Source organism: Seriola aureovittata, chromosome 7 (assembly GCF_021018895.1).
Source record: "Seriola aureovittata isolate HTS-2021-v1 ecotype China chromosome 7, ASM2101889v1, whole genome shotgun sequence".
In the NCBI taxonomy this organism is placed as follows: Eukaryota; Metazoa; Chordata; class Actinopteri; order Carangiformes; family Carangidae; genus Seriola; species Seriola aureovittata.
In genome coordinates, this window is record NC_079370.1 from 11,217,006 (window position 1) to 11,233,550 (window position 16,545).

Consider the following 16,545-nt stretch of genomic DNA (forward strand, 5'->3'; position numbering starts at 1 on the left):
GCTCACACCTTATCAGCCAATGATGCAAGGCAATCCCCATAACACTCACATGCTACGGCAGTCCTCCCTCGGGGGTGGGTGGGGGGCGCTGAATGTGCCCTCCCACGGTAAAACACACACCCCAAAAATGCTCATAACGGTAAAGTGATCTCCATATTGCCTAACTTCAGCAGCAGGTTCAGATATCAACAGGAGCTAATGCAGGAAGAGAGCTGAGTGTATATGTGCTGCACATCCTTCACTAGAAACTGAAAAGCTCCCAGGCCTGACCGCCACCACTCTGCACCCCCAGAGAGAGTCCACATCCCACTCAGACAAGTTAATCTAAACGTCTCTAACTCATGGAGTCCTGGTTCTTCCTTTCATGTTTGATGAGACAGGCAGCCATTATGAAAACCACAAAGACACACAGACACACACAGATCCCTCTTAACCCCGCCCTGCTTTGTGGTCCACACGCCAGCACATAACAGGCTAATCTCACAGCTACACCGGAGGCCAGCGAGAAATGTGTTACTCTGACCGCCGGCGTGTGTGTGTGTGTTTGTGTGTGTGTGTGTCATGGGAGAATGACTGTGGACAGCTGGCTGGGCCTCTATCTGATACACTAAGAACATTATCACTGTGGGCAGTGTAAGAGAGATACATACGTCCCAGTCACAGCATGGAGAGACCTGAGCGCAGCGGAATAGTGGGGAGCTAGTTATACTATACCTGAGAACGGAGAGGACAGGCTGTACGCCGGGAACAACACACACAAACACAGCAACAAGGAGGATCAAATAAAGCGTAGCATGCACCGGCGCAGCCTCGGTGTTGCATTTGTACAGAAGCCACACACACTCACTCTGCAGGGTTCAGCTTAGACCAGACGTATGCAGCCCAAATACACACATGTGCACATGCAGCTTTAAGAAAAAAAATACTTCAATGTATCTTGTTAAAAAACCAAGGCCTGTTTATTGTACAGTATATTGGCAGTCACTGGTGTTGACAGAAATAAAAGTTTCTCCTGACCCCCCCCCCCCACCTCAGCAGAACTTGGCAACAAATATCAACCTTCTCACTCTGCAGCAGTGTTACCCCTTTATACGACTCCAGTGATTTTGTTTTACCAATTATATTGCCTAATTATAATAACCAAAAGGAGGAGAGGAGAGGAGTGAGCACGTTCTCTATCACGAACACCTCACACGCAGCTTCAAGTGTCTTTGTTTACAGGTGGTTAACAATCAATACTGTTTTGACCATATATTGTTTCTTTCCTCACAACAACACTGTTGTAACTAAACACACTTCGCCTGGTCAGGCCTTTTCTGGGAAACATCAATGCTCACACACAGCCTTAAGAAATAGATTTCCTCAGTGTGTGTGTGTGTGTGGGGGGTGCCAAAGTGATACAATATACTGTGAAAGCACCACCATAGTCCTAAAATTGTCCAATCCTCACATGGCACAGACGGCTGTAGGATACTGCAAATAGTTTGCGGAAGACATAAGAAATACATGTTTTGTCCTTACTGCATCAGATAAAGTAAAAATAACATGAATATACAGTAAGGGCACTGAGTGTGCAGCACTCACATTGGTGGAAACACCATCAGGAGTCAAAGTTAGAGTAAAGGTCAAAGTTCATACAGTAGATGTATGACCCACAAGTAGCACCACATTCCACTGGCAGCCCACCACCCTGACAGGGACACATCTACAGTAACAGAGTTTCATTGGGTGCGTTCATGAAATTTTAAAAATGCTGATTTCTTTTGCTGGTTGAAAATCTACATGGAAATAAAGAAAAGGAAAAAATGACAAAAAACAAAATTTTGTTTTGAAGCTGCCCTGCAGGTACTTTCCTCTTCATAAGGCTATGTGAAGACAAGAGCAGTTACAAACCTGCAACTATGACTTTACTTCTTCATCATCAATGTAGCTGTAGACTGTCACTTAAATAAAAACTATCTGCAATCATAACAGTAAAGATCATTTTGAACTGCAGGGGACATAAATAATATTGGTGAAAGCGAGATGATGAAATGGATTTTTCTCAGCTGTACTGCCCCCTGCCTGTCACTTCACTAAAAACAAGAAATGGTCATAACTTTTAACAAACAGTATGTACAAATAAAAGAAAATGGGATTAAAAATCCTTATAAAAACAATTTCATACAAAATAAAGCCACAAAAATAGATCTGTGTACAAAATACTGTTTAAAAAGAGAGACGTGTGAAACCTCAATGTAGCTGTGCAGTCAGAAAAAAATAAATGTGTCTCTACTAAAAAGGATCAAAATCTAACTGGCATAGACACAGACACACAGATAAATGCATAAAGTGTATGCTAATATGTTGCTCTTTTCTGAGTACATGTAGATTAACATAAGCTTGCTCCTTTTTTCTTTCCAAGATCTGTGTGAGTATGTGCGTGCGTGCGTGCGTGCGTGAGTGTGTGTGTGTGTGTGCGCGTGTGTGTGTATGTGTGTTTGTGTGTGCGCGTGTGTGTGTATGTGTGTTTGTGGAGGCAGTATTTACACAGAAGTGTTTGTATGCAAAGTTGTAACAGGGGAATGTCTGAGTGTGTGGCATTAATTGGCTGAATGAAAGTTGTGTGCCCTTGTTGAGATGCTTTGATGCAAGGAATGATGGTCTGTGTGTGTTAATCACTGTATGTTCATATTTGCATATATTAATACTGGGGCTGGTACTTGGGGAACAGGTAGAGGTCTTTGCACAATGAGCTGGTGAACTCTGACATCTCTTTGCAGCGATGGTGGGCGGTGCCCGGGGCGTAACCCTCCCGCTCCTTGATACGACCGTTGACCTAGAAACAGGTGAGAGAAAAAAGATGAGATGAGAAAATTACAGGCAAGAAAGCAAAATGAAACTGTGCATTTAGTATATGAAAGTATAGGACACTTATATTCACCTGTACGAGGATGTCTGCAAGGTGTGTGTCTCTGGCGTGGAGGCGGAGTGCTGTGTTAAGTTCCTGGATAAACCAGGATCCTCTCTTGGTGTTTCGCATGGCTGCTGTGCCTTGAAGAGGAAGAGATCAAACAATAAAGGCTTAATACATTGAGATGAGATGCAGGGAGACAGAGCAAAGGTGTCTGGTATTTACATTACTGGAAACAGAGACTGAAAATAATGAATTTATATCATACACCGGGATTTCAATATGAAGTGTTTCTGCATTTCACACAGCATTTAACTGTATGGCCTAACTCTGACCAAAATGAGTAAATCAGGAAACTAATTTGACCAATATAATTTTAAGGTTTTTCCCCTCACACACTTGAAAGCCACCAATGTCATCCATGTTGGATATTTCTTGTAGTTAGTTCCTGTGCATGCATTACTGGTGGAAAACCAGTGCAAATTCAATCCCAGCTGGGTAGAAGAGCATGACAAAATCAGTATTATGGAGTGGAAAAAAAAGCCCACACACTGATTTAATTTTCATGGTTGAAATGCTGCTTCAATGACTAAATAGAAGCTTGTAAAAACCTCTCTTTTCCCATTGCATACATTACTGCACATCTGTACTGCCTCATTAATTTGCTCACACATTCTTTTTTTTTTTTAAACTGTACAATTTTCAGTTAATTAATATGTTTGTACATGAAACAATTAAATCCATCCCAGAATAGCAAAAAAAGGGACAAACTTACAAATTCTCTGACCTTTGAGAGATGCGAAGCCACAGATCATGTCAGACCGCTGGGGCAGTTTAATCCTGGGCCTCCCCAAGTCCCCTCTCTGTCTGGAGTCTGCATCCCCTTGTCCTTCCCTCCCAGCATCTCGCTGTTCACAGCTCGGGGAGCAAGTCCTCGCTGGTCCATCTATCTGCTCCACTCCACAGTCCATCTCATCTGGAAGACAAAAAGGTTTCAATTTAGCCTCTAATATGAGTTTTTTTTAAATATTTGGTGCAAAAACCAGTGATGAGTTTGGTCTTAGTCTTGAGACATTTTTTGTACAATTGTAGGTTTGTCTTGCCTATTACAGTCTTTGGTCTCAACAGAGTTAAATTGATATTTTATCTGTCTTCACTCATACTCAACCCTTATTTGGACTCGACTTAAGTGGTCTTGACCAGAGTCCTGACAAAAATACGCTTCTTAGCAAATCCAAGACAAAGCTGTTTAATGATCAGTGTCAAGCCCATGGACACACACTGATTTTCTGCAACTCAACCTTCTGTGATGAACCAAAAACTGAAAAACAATTTCTGTAATCATTAAATATCAAGGACCATTACTTCAAATGGATTATTAGAAATGCATGAGCCTTGGTTAAAAATCACACGCTGCCTTAACTGCATGACAAAACCGTCAAAAAGCCTGACCATTTCAGCCCACACAACGTATGCAAATTTTAAATTCTTGAACCCAGATTTTCACCTACTGTAGGTAATTTTTACATAACCCATGAAACTGCAAACACTGGGACAAAACAATTATTGATTTTCACTGAAGCTGTTTGCAGAGGCATTGGCCAACCACATCTAATGGCCTTTGAGTAGCACACCTGTAGTGGGCTCTGTGGTGGAGCGAGGAAATGCATGACAGTAATTAGGATTTCTCCTGAGGGGTCTGAGGATTTGTCAGAGGCGTCATCAGCAGTGTTGTCAGGCCATAACCTCCCTCATAGAAACGGACTAATTAGCCAGGAGCTTGGTAAAGCCACAGATTCATATCATGTTCATGGAGAGTTATTGTACTCATTGTATTCTATTTATTCAGGCCTAATGAAGAACATTAGAATTTGACATATTATGATACCATTTATAAATTGCCACCTGCTTACCTCCTCTGCAGGCCTGGATGAAAAACATTTTCGGTTTATTTTGTAGCAGTGGACAGTGCGCATTGTCAAAGGCCTCAAACACCCAGTCCAGCTGAAAATGATACATGTCTCAAGTTAAATGTCTGAATAGAGGATTGTATCTTTACCATTCTGTGACATTACATACATCAGCAAAGAAAAATATTAAGGAAACACACCTGCAGGAGCTCTCCGTCTGTGCCATATACAGCTCCTTCCACTCCATGGGAGAGAAGACACACCACACAGCTGTCCACTGTCCGGTGGTCTTGCCGTCGGCAAAAATTCTCAATGCACGACCTCATACCCTACACAAAGAATAAAGAATTAGAGAATTGGTGAGGAACATATAAGAATGTTTTCTAAAGCTTTCCAAGCTTTTGTTGGCAGGTTGCTTTTTTCATACTGAAGTGGCTGGTAAGGCAACCAGGTGGTTACATAGATCATTCTGGATTTCAGCAGCAATTTCATTTAAAGTCAAGGTCTCCTCACTCTCAAAGCTAATACCCACACTTCTAACAAGTCTCTGTGAGCAAGACAATGACAACCAACATGCTTACTCACTCCTCGTTTCAAGATTCTTAGAACAGACGAAATGACTGAAATGAAGAATATGTGTTTACTTTGCTATAACATTGCCACACGGAACAGCCCTGAAATGGGAAATGAGCTGAACAAACTTGGCAAACAAAGAGCGCTTTTTCTACAAACACCCGCTAAGTAACTTTGTCGGAATGACTCAAGGTCATAAGGTTCCTCTCACTTTTATAGTTTCCATTTTTTATGTTTATAGACTAAATAAGATAAAAGAAATGCCGGCACTCAGAGTTAAATACTCTTATTGTTTAATATCAATCAAAGAAAGCGTTTCAGCTATAAGTCATCATCAATCGACTAAATGTGATAGTTCACGTTTCAAACAGCATCCTGTGAATTCATATAGAGCCTGCGTCTGTGTGAGTGCTACCTGAGCAGTGAGGTCTCTGTGGACAGCAACCATGTAGTCGAGCTCTGTGAAGACCTTCCTGAGGACTTCATCATCGACTTCACCTCCCTTCCTGGGGTCAAGGTCAGCAGCAGCAGCACAAGTGTCAAAGGTCACGTTACTGATCACCAAGGCAAAGCCACGAGGGGATGAATTCATTCTGTAAGACTGGAGTGGGTCAAGTGAGAGAATAAAATGGATCAGTGAGTCCAAAATGCCTCATGCCAACGTATCTCAATGTAGAATCTCAAAGTTTTATGCATCTCAGTATTTAGTGCTCTACAATATCCAGTGTGACGGTGTGACACTGAAGATGTATGACATGTGCTCTTAAGAAGCCACAGGTAAATCATATCACAGTTAAGAGGCTGCAAACCTGTTGATGAAGAAAAGTATTTTACCTGCTGGCAGTGAGAGAGGTAAAAGTCAGGAGTGCACGGGAGCACGGGAGTGTTGATGGGACTATCTGCATCCAGACTAAACTCCATGGATTCTGCAGAACACACACACAATCAAAACCTCTGCTTATTACAAACTAAAATGCTGATGCACATTTTCAAGTCGCCAGCAATGGTGTGATAACAAACAAAACTACACTGCTGTGAATGAGTCACTCTTGGGGAGTGGCACCTGCAGGTACAGGCAGTAGCCAAATGCTAGAGCAACCACACTCCTACACTTCTCTCAGTGATAAGATTATATAATAGGCAGTTCACACAGACGAAACTCATCTAAGCAGCTGTTAGCCACAGAATGTTTTTGTGTTAAAGTGTATTAATTTACCTGTGTTTTAAAACTGAACGGATAAACTCTTTTGTCCAGACACCGCCCGGTGTCTCCAGGGAAACAGAAAAATATTGACAACAACACTGAACACAAAGAAACCTATTTTAACATGAATGCAGGCCACACGGCAATACCACTCACCATGTGTCCGTGCTCTCTTGGCTGCAATACCCTCCTGGGTGGGAAGTGGGAGAGGAGACCTCTGAAATTTAACAACATGCACAAATTATTAAAGACAAAACATTAGCTGCTAAAACACAAGCTATATTATACAGATAATGAGGGATTTTGTTCTTTCAGTGGCAGCAGCAGCTGTTGTTTGTTGTGGAAATATGACAACTGCAATTGTAACTTAACTATTAGGGAATCTCTTGCCTGCTGTCTGACTACCCCAGCAGGCCATCTGCTTGTCAACATAAGATGGATGTGGTTTGTAATTCTCACATCGGTTTGCTGATCTCTTCCTCCTCTCTTCATCCTCCGTCTGTCTTCGTTCCTGTCCTCCTCCCTGACTGGGACCAACCCTCTGAATGATGACTCTGAGTGTAGGCAGCTATCTGAAGCTTGGTCAGGGCATGATGTGGTGCTGCTCACCTCACTCTTTTCCTCTCTGTCTAATAAGGATATCTGCAGAAGACCATTTGACTGGAACATACCATTTTTAGAACTTTAACTTCAAATTGTGTGCATGTGTAACTGAGCTGACAATTGTGAAACTGCCTTAAAAACATATATTTAATGATACAAACTTCTCCCAACAGTAGTTTTTTTTTATCAGTAATCTTGTTTGAGGGATTGCAGGCTCTCTGCTCACCTCTCTCTTTTTTTCTGTTGTCTGCATGGCCTTTCCTTCTGGCTCTTCCTCAGGCTGAATCCTCTGTGAGTATAAAACACTCTAAAAAAACTGCACTAACTCAAATAATATTCTGCTGTGTATAGCTTTGTGCTGTGTGTGAGGTGATGTGCACTGATGTTAAATGATGTATACACTCACCTCTACATGTGTCTCTTTGTCATCTTTTTGTAGTGACTGTGTGAGCAGGTCACACAGATGCTGCTGCTCAGTTTCTTGCAGAGCTGCACAGAAGCTGCTGAAGGCTCTGGGCCCTCGCTTTGGTAAGAGTAGTAGCAAACGCCAGCTTCGTTTCTGAGATGTTTGCTCAGCCTAGAGTAGAGGTGATCAGATCAGAAAACTTAAGATCACTGACAAAGACTAAATGTAATAATAATATTTTGTGTCCAAACCACCCACTGTTGACTCTCCATGTCACTAAGATTTGTCTATAATAGACATAACAGTAACAATTAAAAAAAAATGAAGCATCTCCATTGTCATTGTTTGATTTCACAGATTTATCACGTGACCCCTTATTGTTCCTGACTACCAGGTTGGGATACACTCATTTCAAGCATTCAAGTTGAAGGTATGTCACAGAAATTACAGATGACTACTGTTAACTAAGATCATTTGCGTTGACAGATAATGGTTAGTTATTTACTATATACTATTAATCCTGTGACAAGTATGAGTCTTCACATACCATGATGGTCTCTGCCATGCTCTCAGTTAGGATGTCGTCTGCCTGCAGTGACTGAATGAGCATCTCATCTACCACCAGTTGTTTGCAGAGAACAGCAGAGCGCCTCCGAAGAGTCTGTCTGTCCCGGTCCAGCATGCCACACTCCAACATTTTGCCCCAACAGACTGGTTACAGGACAGGAAAAAATACACATGAACCTCCATAGCAGTAAAAGGAAAATTAAACCACAGTATAACGAAGCAATGGGCAATGTCAATAACTGTAGTGTGTCACTACAAAACATACTGTGCCGTGTGTTTCTTGTTTGTTTTTGGGGTTTTTTTGTTTCTGTGTAATTGTGTCGGATGCTCTATCACTGGGTCATGCCGCTAAATAATTAACTGCATGTTAAAAGTGCATTAGTGTTGGTTAAAATTTGTTGATAAGTTAACGCTATATTGACAGGTAACCTGAACGCTGGTGGCTAATTACCAATGCTAACTTGCAAGCTAGCTAACTTCGATTGCCCCTTTTTTTCCTGCATTAAAATGAGCGAAATGTTATTCTTTCCGCACCTTCTTCTTACCGCTGTTCTGTTTATGCAACGGCGTGTGGAAATATCCAGAAAAACCACAGCAAAATGTCGACGTGTTTCACACTATTTCACGCAAATTAACAACATCCCGTCTTCACTCCAGAAACTAACTTCCGCGGGTACTCAGTGCTGCAATGAGAAGGGGCGGGGCTACAATCTCGTTGTTTTGGATCGGGGCCAATGACAGCGCAATACAATTTGATTGGCGTTTCAAGTGGCCAATTGCCTGGCTTCTTACAGGCGGTTGCCACCTACTGTAAAACTACTGTAAAATCGTGGATTCAAGGGCATTTTGAATTTGAATCTGTTTTCTGTAAATAAGTAACCAATTGATAAGAAGCGCTTTGAAGACAGGCACAAACAGCTCTCTAATAGTAGGCCATCTGACAAGAAGAGGGCGGATTTTTATTTTCTTGGAAGAAGGAATTGAGTGGGATTCAAAGTAAAATCATTTCCATTCATGAAGATAGGCGTGATCATTGCTGAAAAACACACAAACATATAATTAAGATATGTAAGCCAAGAGGAATGTAACTGAGACATGTGCTTAAGTAAAATTTTGGGGAACTTGTACTTTACTCCAGTATATTTATTTTATTCTATTTTATACTTCAAGAACATACTTCTTAAACATACATAATATGTTGATATGTTGTTTGATACATTTGTTGAAGATAAAACTACCCAACAACAGTTTGTAGAAAGTAGCCTAGTTGAAAAAATAATCTCCATCTTAACTAGCTACAACATAAAAAGTCTGCTTATACATTATTGAATATTATAATGATAATCCAACACTGATAGGACCATCTGCATATGCTCATTCTTGAAAAAAAAATCTTACTTTTCTGGTATGGTATTCTGCAAAATTTCATATAATTTGAAATGTGAAAAACTGTAATTTCACTTTTACATAGGTAGCATTTTAAAAGAGGGACTATTAGTTGTAATGGTGTATTTTTAAATTGTGTTATTTGTACTTTTCCCCCAACCTCTGGTCAAAAGAGATATGATAAATAGCTTTTTAAAGGTTGCAAGTATAGGGCTAAAAGTGAGGGGCTTTTACTTTTAGCCTTTACTATAGTCAAAATTTCACTTGCAGGTGTTTGATAAATACAGATTATGTAGGCTATAACTCTGTTACCAACCATCTAATTAAGATTCATATTTAATAGAAATAATGCAATTTGCGTCATGTGAGACACCATGCACACCTCCTCTGTCTCTTTCTTTTTGTCTTCCTCCCTCTCCTGAGGCCTACTTCACCCTCCCCTGCTGTCTATCTCCTCACCCTCACTGTGTGTGCTGTCAATAATTGATGATCCTTACTGACTCAAAGGGTAACTGGTCCGGGAGAAAATGGCTCCTCCATTTCTTTATTTATTTACAAGTATACCTTTAAGATCAGTCAGTCCAACAAACCACGTGAAAATTCAAGCACAAGGATCGATCGATAGCATGAAGTAACTTGGCCATGTCTGCTGTATAGTTTGCGATGGCTGCTACACCTGCGACCATGAGTGGGTTAACGCTGCCTGCCTGGCTGACAGCAGGACCAGGGAGGGGAGGAAGGGGAAACTTAAATGAGTGAGAGGCAGGGGGCAGAGAGGAGGAGGAGTGACAGAATGATAGAGTGAATTAATTCAACCATAGCCAGCCCTGATTGACTCGGCAACAAACTGGCATGTACAAACACTCACAGTGACACCAAAGCCATGGAGAGAGAAAAGAGGAATGACACGTCCTTCTCCAGGAAGAGAAGTTTCACTTTTGGGGCGTATGGAGGGTGAGTAGAAACACTATTTGTCTCATATTAGGACTGAAAATCTCTACAAAAAGTCAACTGAGTAGCTACAAATACTGAATCAATATCATTATTTTAGATATAAGTGAATCTGGTGGTTTAAGATGATACGTTTTCCTCTCTGAGCAGTTTTCACTTCCTTGTTTACAGTGTGGACAGATTCACATGTGGGGATGAAACAAGGTGAGGTTAATTCCATTGTTAACATTTCAGCTTTATTGTAAACTGTGAGAACTGAATGAGAAGCAAAGAACTGTGCTGTCGTGTTGTGTAAATCAACCTGTTGCTGCAGACCTGAATCTGCAGAAGACAACATACTGGACATCCTGGACTCTCCTGCCAGTGAGAGCAAGCCTTTCCTCTCATCCAGCAGCAACCAGAAGGTGTTATCATTATTATGTTCAGCATTCACCGTCCCCTTCTTATTGTAATTCAATATACTTAATGTATTTCCATACACAGCATTTCTGCAGAAGTCACTTTCCACTTGTGGCTGAGTCATTTGTCTTGTTCCTCTTCCTGCCCATGTTTCCCTTCCCTCTCTCCATCTGCATTTCTGTCTGATGTCTGCTGCCTGTTGTTTATATCAGGACACAGAGCTGTTTGAAATCATTGAAAAGCTGCAGGTGAGTTACAGTACGATTGATCTTGTGTTGGTGTGTCCAGTGATGCCTGAGCAGCAGAAGTTTCTTATCATCAATGTTCCTTTTGTCCATCAGGGCAGCAGGATCGATGAGCAGCGGTGTGAATTCCCTCTGCCTCTGAAGGTTAGTCTTTAATCTGAGAATAAAAACCACAGAGCTGACTCTATGTACGGGTGCGATCCCGTGTGTGTTGACACTGACCTTTTCATGATCACCATTACATTTGTTTCCCAAAACAACGAACAAGACAAGCCCTTGTCAGAATTATCAGGTTCTTCTTTGTGTCTATTTTAGTCTCAGCTTTTAACAATAGGTGGAGAACTGCCGCTCATTCTCCCTTCAAAGTCAGGGGGCTACTGGATAGACCCCTCACTGGAGAGGCTTGTAGATGTGAGTCCAACCTCTTCCCACCATGGCCTTGATCCAGAGAGCTACGACATCATGGAAAGAGACAGAGAGGCCAAAATCTACCACGAGTTCTTCTGCTCGAGGGTTAGTAGACTTCAAATAAAGCTTTATCCAGCTAAATAAATGTATTCATATTCAAACTAAGTGTAATAATACCTATTGTGGAATTTCAAGGAATATATTGCTTTGCCCCTCTAGTACCATCATTCATTCACAGCAGTGGATGCATCTCTGGGGCCGCTGGTTCTCTCTGTGTGTTTGGAGGAAGAGGAGAATAAGCTACGGGTGATACTAAGGTTAAGATCTTTGGCCATTTTAACCAACTAAGAGACACTTTTTGCATATTGTAAGCTGCGGGTATTGTTACCTCACTTGGACGTGAGCTTCACTGTGCAGAATGATGTGTGTTGAATTTCTTTTTAAATTTGATTAAAATACAAGTCACGAGATAATTGAACTTTGTTGTGGAAGACCCAAACGATTATTCGAAGCATAGTATATTTATAAAACATGTCTGAAGGTGATGCAACTGCATCACAGAAATTTTTTATTTTGTCTCGCAGAATGAAGGAGTGCTCTTTGCATGGGGTTTTCTCCGTGTCTCTCTTCCCTAACATCCCATCTGCTGTTGAATTAGCAAAGGTACCAAACTATTTATTCTGGTGGGAAAAGTATCCAGATCTAATACTTCAGTAAATGTTACATACACTGTAAAAATATTATGAATTATATTACTTGCTCATTTTTATTGATGTATTAACACATATGACGCATTTTATTTATCGTAGCTGGTTGAAATGGAGTTCATTTTAACAACTTTATAAACTTTTGGGAAGTTTGATGTATGATAATCTATCCTACAGTTACATATAAAACTTGTATGTAGAATAAAACAGAATAATAATCTGTCATGTAATTAGTAACTGTAGCTGTCAAATAAATGTAGTGGAGTAGAAAGTTCAGTATTTACCTTTGAAAAGTAGCGAAGTAGTTAAATGGCATAAAGTATTCAAGTAAAGTAACTCATAATTTTAATTCATTACAGTGCTTGAGTAAATGTACTCAGATACTTTCAGTCACTGGTAGATGGCTGATTAAGAGATGTCAATAGAGTCAAAATTAATTATATTCTTTCTAGATGCTCTGTGACAGAGTGACTGTCTCAAAGTTTGAAGTGGTCAGCTACCTCAAGGTAATGTTCTAAAGTTGATTACAACAAAACAAACAAACAAAAAAAAAGACCGACCACTTATTTGAGACCAGTCCTCTTAAAGCTGATCTCCCACTCTCATCCTTCAGGCTCCAGAACTCATAACTGCATTTGATGAACACAGAGTGTCTCCTAATTTCAAGTTTGGCGTTTTGTACCAAAAGGATGGGCAGGTAAGGACTGGTGCTTTACTTTACGATGTCCTGCATTTTTATTAAATAAATAAATAAATAAAAAACACTGAAATATGGCGTCATATCATAACTACTCCCTCTCAGACACCATCCGTCTCTCTCTAGTTCACCGAGGAGGACATACTCAGTAACAACGACGAAAGCGAAGAGTTTAAAGAGTTCCTGTCCGTTTTGGGAGAAACAATTCAGCTGCAAGGCTTCACCGGGTAACCCACGGCGTTGTTGTTTAGTTGCAGATATGACAAATGCATCGTGTAAAATCACATGATTTCATCTCCTCACTCCCTTTTCTCAGGTTCAGGGGTGGACTGGATGTGTGTCATGGTCAGACAGGAAGTGAAGCAGTCTTCACTTCCTTTCATGGAAGAGAAATCATCTTCCATGTCGCAACTAAACTGCCTTTCACAGAGGGGGACCAACAGCAGGTCTCTGAATCTCAGTCTGTTGTGCGCTGATGATTCATAACTCATTCTCTCTGGGGATATTTTTGGGACAAGTTACTTGAACAGACACTGACACACTTTTTCTCCTTCTCCTCACCATCCTACACAGTTACAAAGAAAAAGACACATTGGTAATGACATTGTAGCTTTGGTCTACCAGGAGGGCCAGACCCCTTTTCTATCTGATGTTATCAAGTCTCACTTTCTGCACTGTTTCGTGGTGGTGCGGAGGATTCAGAGAGGGGAGGAGGCAGGTGGAGCTGCGTACCAGGTGAGTAAAAAAACAGAATATAAGTGGCATTCTGTTTTTGAAAGTTTATTGATTTCCCTCTATGCTAAAAATCCTTCTAGAGCCCAACTGTGAGGATGATCCTAACATTGGTATTTGAGACTTCAATAAAACCAACAATACATCAGCTGATATTTATTTATTCAAGATAAACAATCAACATGAAAAACATATTTTGATAAGGAGACCTTGAATTTGGAATTATGATTGATATATATGTACTTAGTGAGACATTTTTCAGTAGAATAAACTTGTCAGTGCTCCCTGGTGGACAAACAATGCAAGCCGTTACCCCGTAAAACCCCGTAGAATGAAAGGGACCATTGCGAGACCCATATGGCGCTTTCTTCTACACATCTTCATTCTCTCCACACTTGCCTCTTGTGTTTTGTTATTTATCAGCAGACATAGCATACAGTTTATACTGGTACAGATCTGTGATGAGCTAATATTGGCTCATAATACCAGCCAAGCCAGTTCATAAGTTATGCTCTATCTGTTTTTTCCTCTTCTACACAGGTGTGTGTCACAGCCAGAGAGGATGTTCCTCCTTTTGGTCCAGTCATCCCACATCCTCCCGTCTTCACAGATGTAAGAACCGATACAGAGGCCTACAAGTGCCTGAGTCAGCTGCTCTCATTTTTCTTGATACTTCAAAAAGCCAAATTCAAAATATTTTTCTTTGTTGTCAACTTTTCAGTTGATAATAGTTATTTCAACCCCTGTCATTTCCCCCCAAGTCGTGGCTAATGTTATTAGTAACATTCCTACGATGACCTTTGTCTCATCGTCTTGTCTGCCTCAGGTTTTATTGGCCTTCCTGCTTATGCCCATTGTCTTGTTAACAAACCTTGCTTTGATTATTGACCTGGTAAACTTTGGTTTTCTCCACCTGTGAGCACTGCCTGTCAGAAATTGAGTCCATGTCTTGCTTCTCTGGATTGTTACAGTTTAATACATTAATAATAATAATACATTATTACATTGATTCTTCACAAGTCTTGGTTCCCTGTCTTGTCTTTTAGCGCTCTGTCTTGAGAGAATTCCTTCTGACCAAGCTCATCAATGCAGAGATTTCCTGCTATAAGGCGGTGCGCTTCAGCAAATTAGAGGTAGAGAAAATGCACAACACGTGTTTTAACCGTATTAATGTTTGTTCATGAGTATTAATCTCTCTGCCCTGTCTGCACCATTTACTAAGCTCCGGACTCGTTCGTCGCTCTTAGAGAGCTTGCAGGCTGAACTCTCCACTCGTTCCCAGTGCATGATGGGGGATCCATCACTCTCTGCTTTCCCCTCTTCTGAGGGTGTACGGGGGGCATCTGAGGGGAGCGGAGGATTCATTGAAAATTTTAAGGTGAATGTTGGCCTCGCTCGTCGTTGAAGTTTGAGAAACTCTCAAATGCTTGAGTTCACTATTTTCAAATGTACATTTTTTCCTTCCACTGTCTCTTATTAGAGAGCCATCAGAGTCCGGAGCCATTCTTTTGAGACTCTCGGAGTACCCAGGAAGACAGGTAGCAGTGCATCACAGAAGCCAAAGGTAAAACCTCACAATGAGATGGAAGATGTTTGACTGAATATTAATAATAACAACAATAATAATAATAATAATAATAATCTTCTCTATCCTTTGTTGCAGACAGAGAAAGATGGAGAGAGGTACGAATCATGAAAACTATCTTTTGTATGGTTTAATTAAATGATATAGACGAGTAAGACAAAGTAATACTCTCTTCCCTGGTTTTCAGTGATAAATCTCCAGGATCTCTGCCTGCTCCCGCTGACAGTTTGGGACCAGCTGAAGTCAAAGATCAAGCGAGTCCTCAAGAGGAGACATAGAAATAAATATCCATTTGTAGATTTTAGACACAAATGCACATATAGACATTGCTAGCCTATATGGTTATTATTTTATTATCCAGGTGGATAATAAAATAATAATATAATAATGTAAATAGATTCTAAAAGTAAATAGTATTTCTGAGAATATATATTTTACCGTCATAGCAGTGATATTCTAGATGAATAAATTGTATTTCAGTGAAATGTACGACATGTGAAATTGCAGAGAATAATTTAAAGAAAGCAATGAGTTCACTGCTCTTGTTATTTAATGTGAAAATGTTACTTGTGTGTAAATAATCAGGAAATCAGTTGTGTGATAATGTTGGATATACATACCGATGATGGAGACATAGTTTGGGAACAGCAGCAGAAATTATATTAAAAAGATGGGTTTAACGGTACGCTCAAAAAAGTGCTGGGTTGTTTCTGTAAACACATTGTGGGGTTGATGATGCTGGTTCATAAATCTGGGTTGTTTTGGGTCCTATGAACACACTGCTGGGTTGCTCATGCTGTGTCAAAGGGGTTTTACCTCGATATTGTAGTGAATTGTAATGTATCAGCTAAGATCACTGACATTTGATCACATTACATTGACTTTTGAATCATTACGTTGTCTTTTTTCTTTCTTTTCACCTTGCTACTAGATTTTTTGTATGCAATACTGGAAGGTACCGTAACCGTCACTATCTCATATGAATATCAAATTTGTATTGGGCAGAATTAGCAGCTAATGTTACTGTCACTTAATATTAATCTACCATAAACACCATGTGTCCTGAGAACCTCTGAACCTCTGAACCTCAATTCAGGCAGTTCTGCAGTGACACGGTGGGGAAATGAATGAACAAGCGTTTGTGTCAAATCAACCTGACCAGCGGGTCGGCTGCAAATGCACCCCTGAAAAAAAGATATTTTCAATAACATTAGCAACTAACTTTGACCATAATATAATGTTACGATGCAATAAAAAAAAAAAAAAAAAGTCATTAACA

General features: G+C 40.4%; 2 protein-coding genes and 1 long non-coding RNA gene across 11 annotated transcripts; 2 read left to right on the forward strand and 1 right to left on the reverse strand.

Annotated features, from left to right (window-relative positions):
* Positions 1–935: 935 nt before the first annotated feature.
* On the reverse strand, positions 936–9,268 carry casp2 (caspase 2, apoptosis-related cysteine peptidase). Of its 8 annotated transcripts, none has more exons than XM_056380272.1 (13): positions 8,691–9,268; positions 8,137–8,300; positions 7,590–7,760; positions 7,410–7,472; positions 7,040–7,240; positions 6,737–6,797; positions 6,211–6,302; positions 5,792–5,977; positions 5,004–5,132; positions 4,807–4,897; positions 3,669–3,869; positions 2,924–3,033; positions 936–2,818 (listed from the first exon to the last, which is right to left on the reverse strand). In XM_056380272.1, the coding sequence occupies exons 2-13, from the start codon at positions 8,284–8,286 to the stop codon at positions 2,684–2,686; spliced, it is 1,590 nt and encodes a 529-aa protein (XP_056236247.1). In that variant the 5' UTR covers positions 8,287–8,300; positions 8,691–9,268; the 3' UTR covers positions 936–2,683. The 8 variants fall into 8 exon arrangements, with proteins under 8 accessions (XP_056236247.1, XP_056236249.1, XP_056236248.1 ...); XM_056380274.1 differs by having other exon boundaries at positions 7,040–7,222; positions 8,702–9,267; XM_056380273.1 differs by having other exon boundaries at positions 3,681–3,869; positions 8,702–9,267.
* Positions 7,247–8,019, forward strand: LOC130172000 (uncharacterized). Its single transcript, XR_008828218.1, has 3 exons — positions 7,247–7,474; positions 7,623–7,711; positions 7,947–8,019. It is a non-coding gene; the product is annotated as an uncharacterized LOC130172000 (long non-coding RNA).
* Positions 9,269–10,296: 1,028 nt separating the features above from the next.
* Positions 10,297–16,158, forward strand: rap1gapl (RAP1 GTPase activating protein-like). Of its 2 annotated transcripts, XM_056380253.1 has the most exons (19): positions 10,297–10,496; positions 10,665–10,697; positions 10,807–10,897; positions 11,105–11,140; positions 11,234–11,281; positions 11,453–11,650; positions 11,765–11,862; positions 12,130–12,208; positions 12,705–12,758; positions 12,866–12,949; positions 13,076–13,176; positions 13,266–13,395; positions 13,523–13,684; positions 14,222–14,293; positions 14,728–14,814; positions 14,904–15,059; positions 15,162–15,245; positions 15,345–15,364; positions 15,454–16,158. In XM_056380253.1, the coding sequence occupies exons 1-19, from the start codon at positions 10,426–10,428 to the stop codon at positions 15,542–15,544; spliced, it is 1,695 nt and encodes a 564-aa protein (XP_056236228.1). In that variant the 5' UTR covers positions 10,297–10,425; the 3' UTR covers positions 15,545–16,158. The 2 variants fall into 2 exon arrangements, with proteins under 2 accessions (XP_056236228.1, XP_056236229.1); XM_056380254.1 differs by lacking the exon at positions 12,705–12,758.
* The last annotated feature ends 387 nt before the right edge of the window (positions 16,159–16,545 follow it).

What these genes read in the sequence shown, in the direction of transcription:
- casp2 (XM_056380272.1), bottom strand. Translation starts at nt 8,286, where the DNA reads ATGTTGGAGTGTGGCATGCTGGACCGGGACAGACAGACTCTTCGGAGG. An exon ending in GCATGGCAGAGACCATCATG is followed by an intron (nt 7,761 to 8,136) that starts GTATGTGAAGAC and finishes CCTCTACTCTAG; the next exon opens with GCTGAGCAAACATCTCAGAA. An exon ending in ACCTCTCTCACTGCCAGCAG is followed by an intron (nt 5,978 to 6,210) that starts GTAAAATACTTT and finishes GACCCACTCCAG; the next exon opens with TCTTACAGAATGAATTCATC.
- rap1gapl (XM_056380253.1), top strand. Translation starts at nt 10,426, where the DNA reads ATGGAGAGAGAAAAGAGGAATGACACGTCCTTCTCCAGGAAGAGAAGT. An exon ending in ACTTTTGGGGCGTATGGAGG is followed by an intron (nt 10,497 to 10,664) that starts GTGAGTAGAAAC and finishes CCTTGTTTACAG; the next exon opens with TGTGGACAGATTCACATGTG. An exon ending in CAGGTGGAGCTGCGTACCAG is followed by an intron (nt 13,685 to 14,221) that starts GTGAGTAAAAAA and finishes TCTTCTACACAG; the next exon opens with GTGTGTGTCACAGCCAGAGA.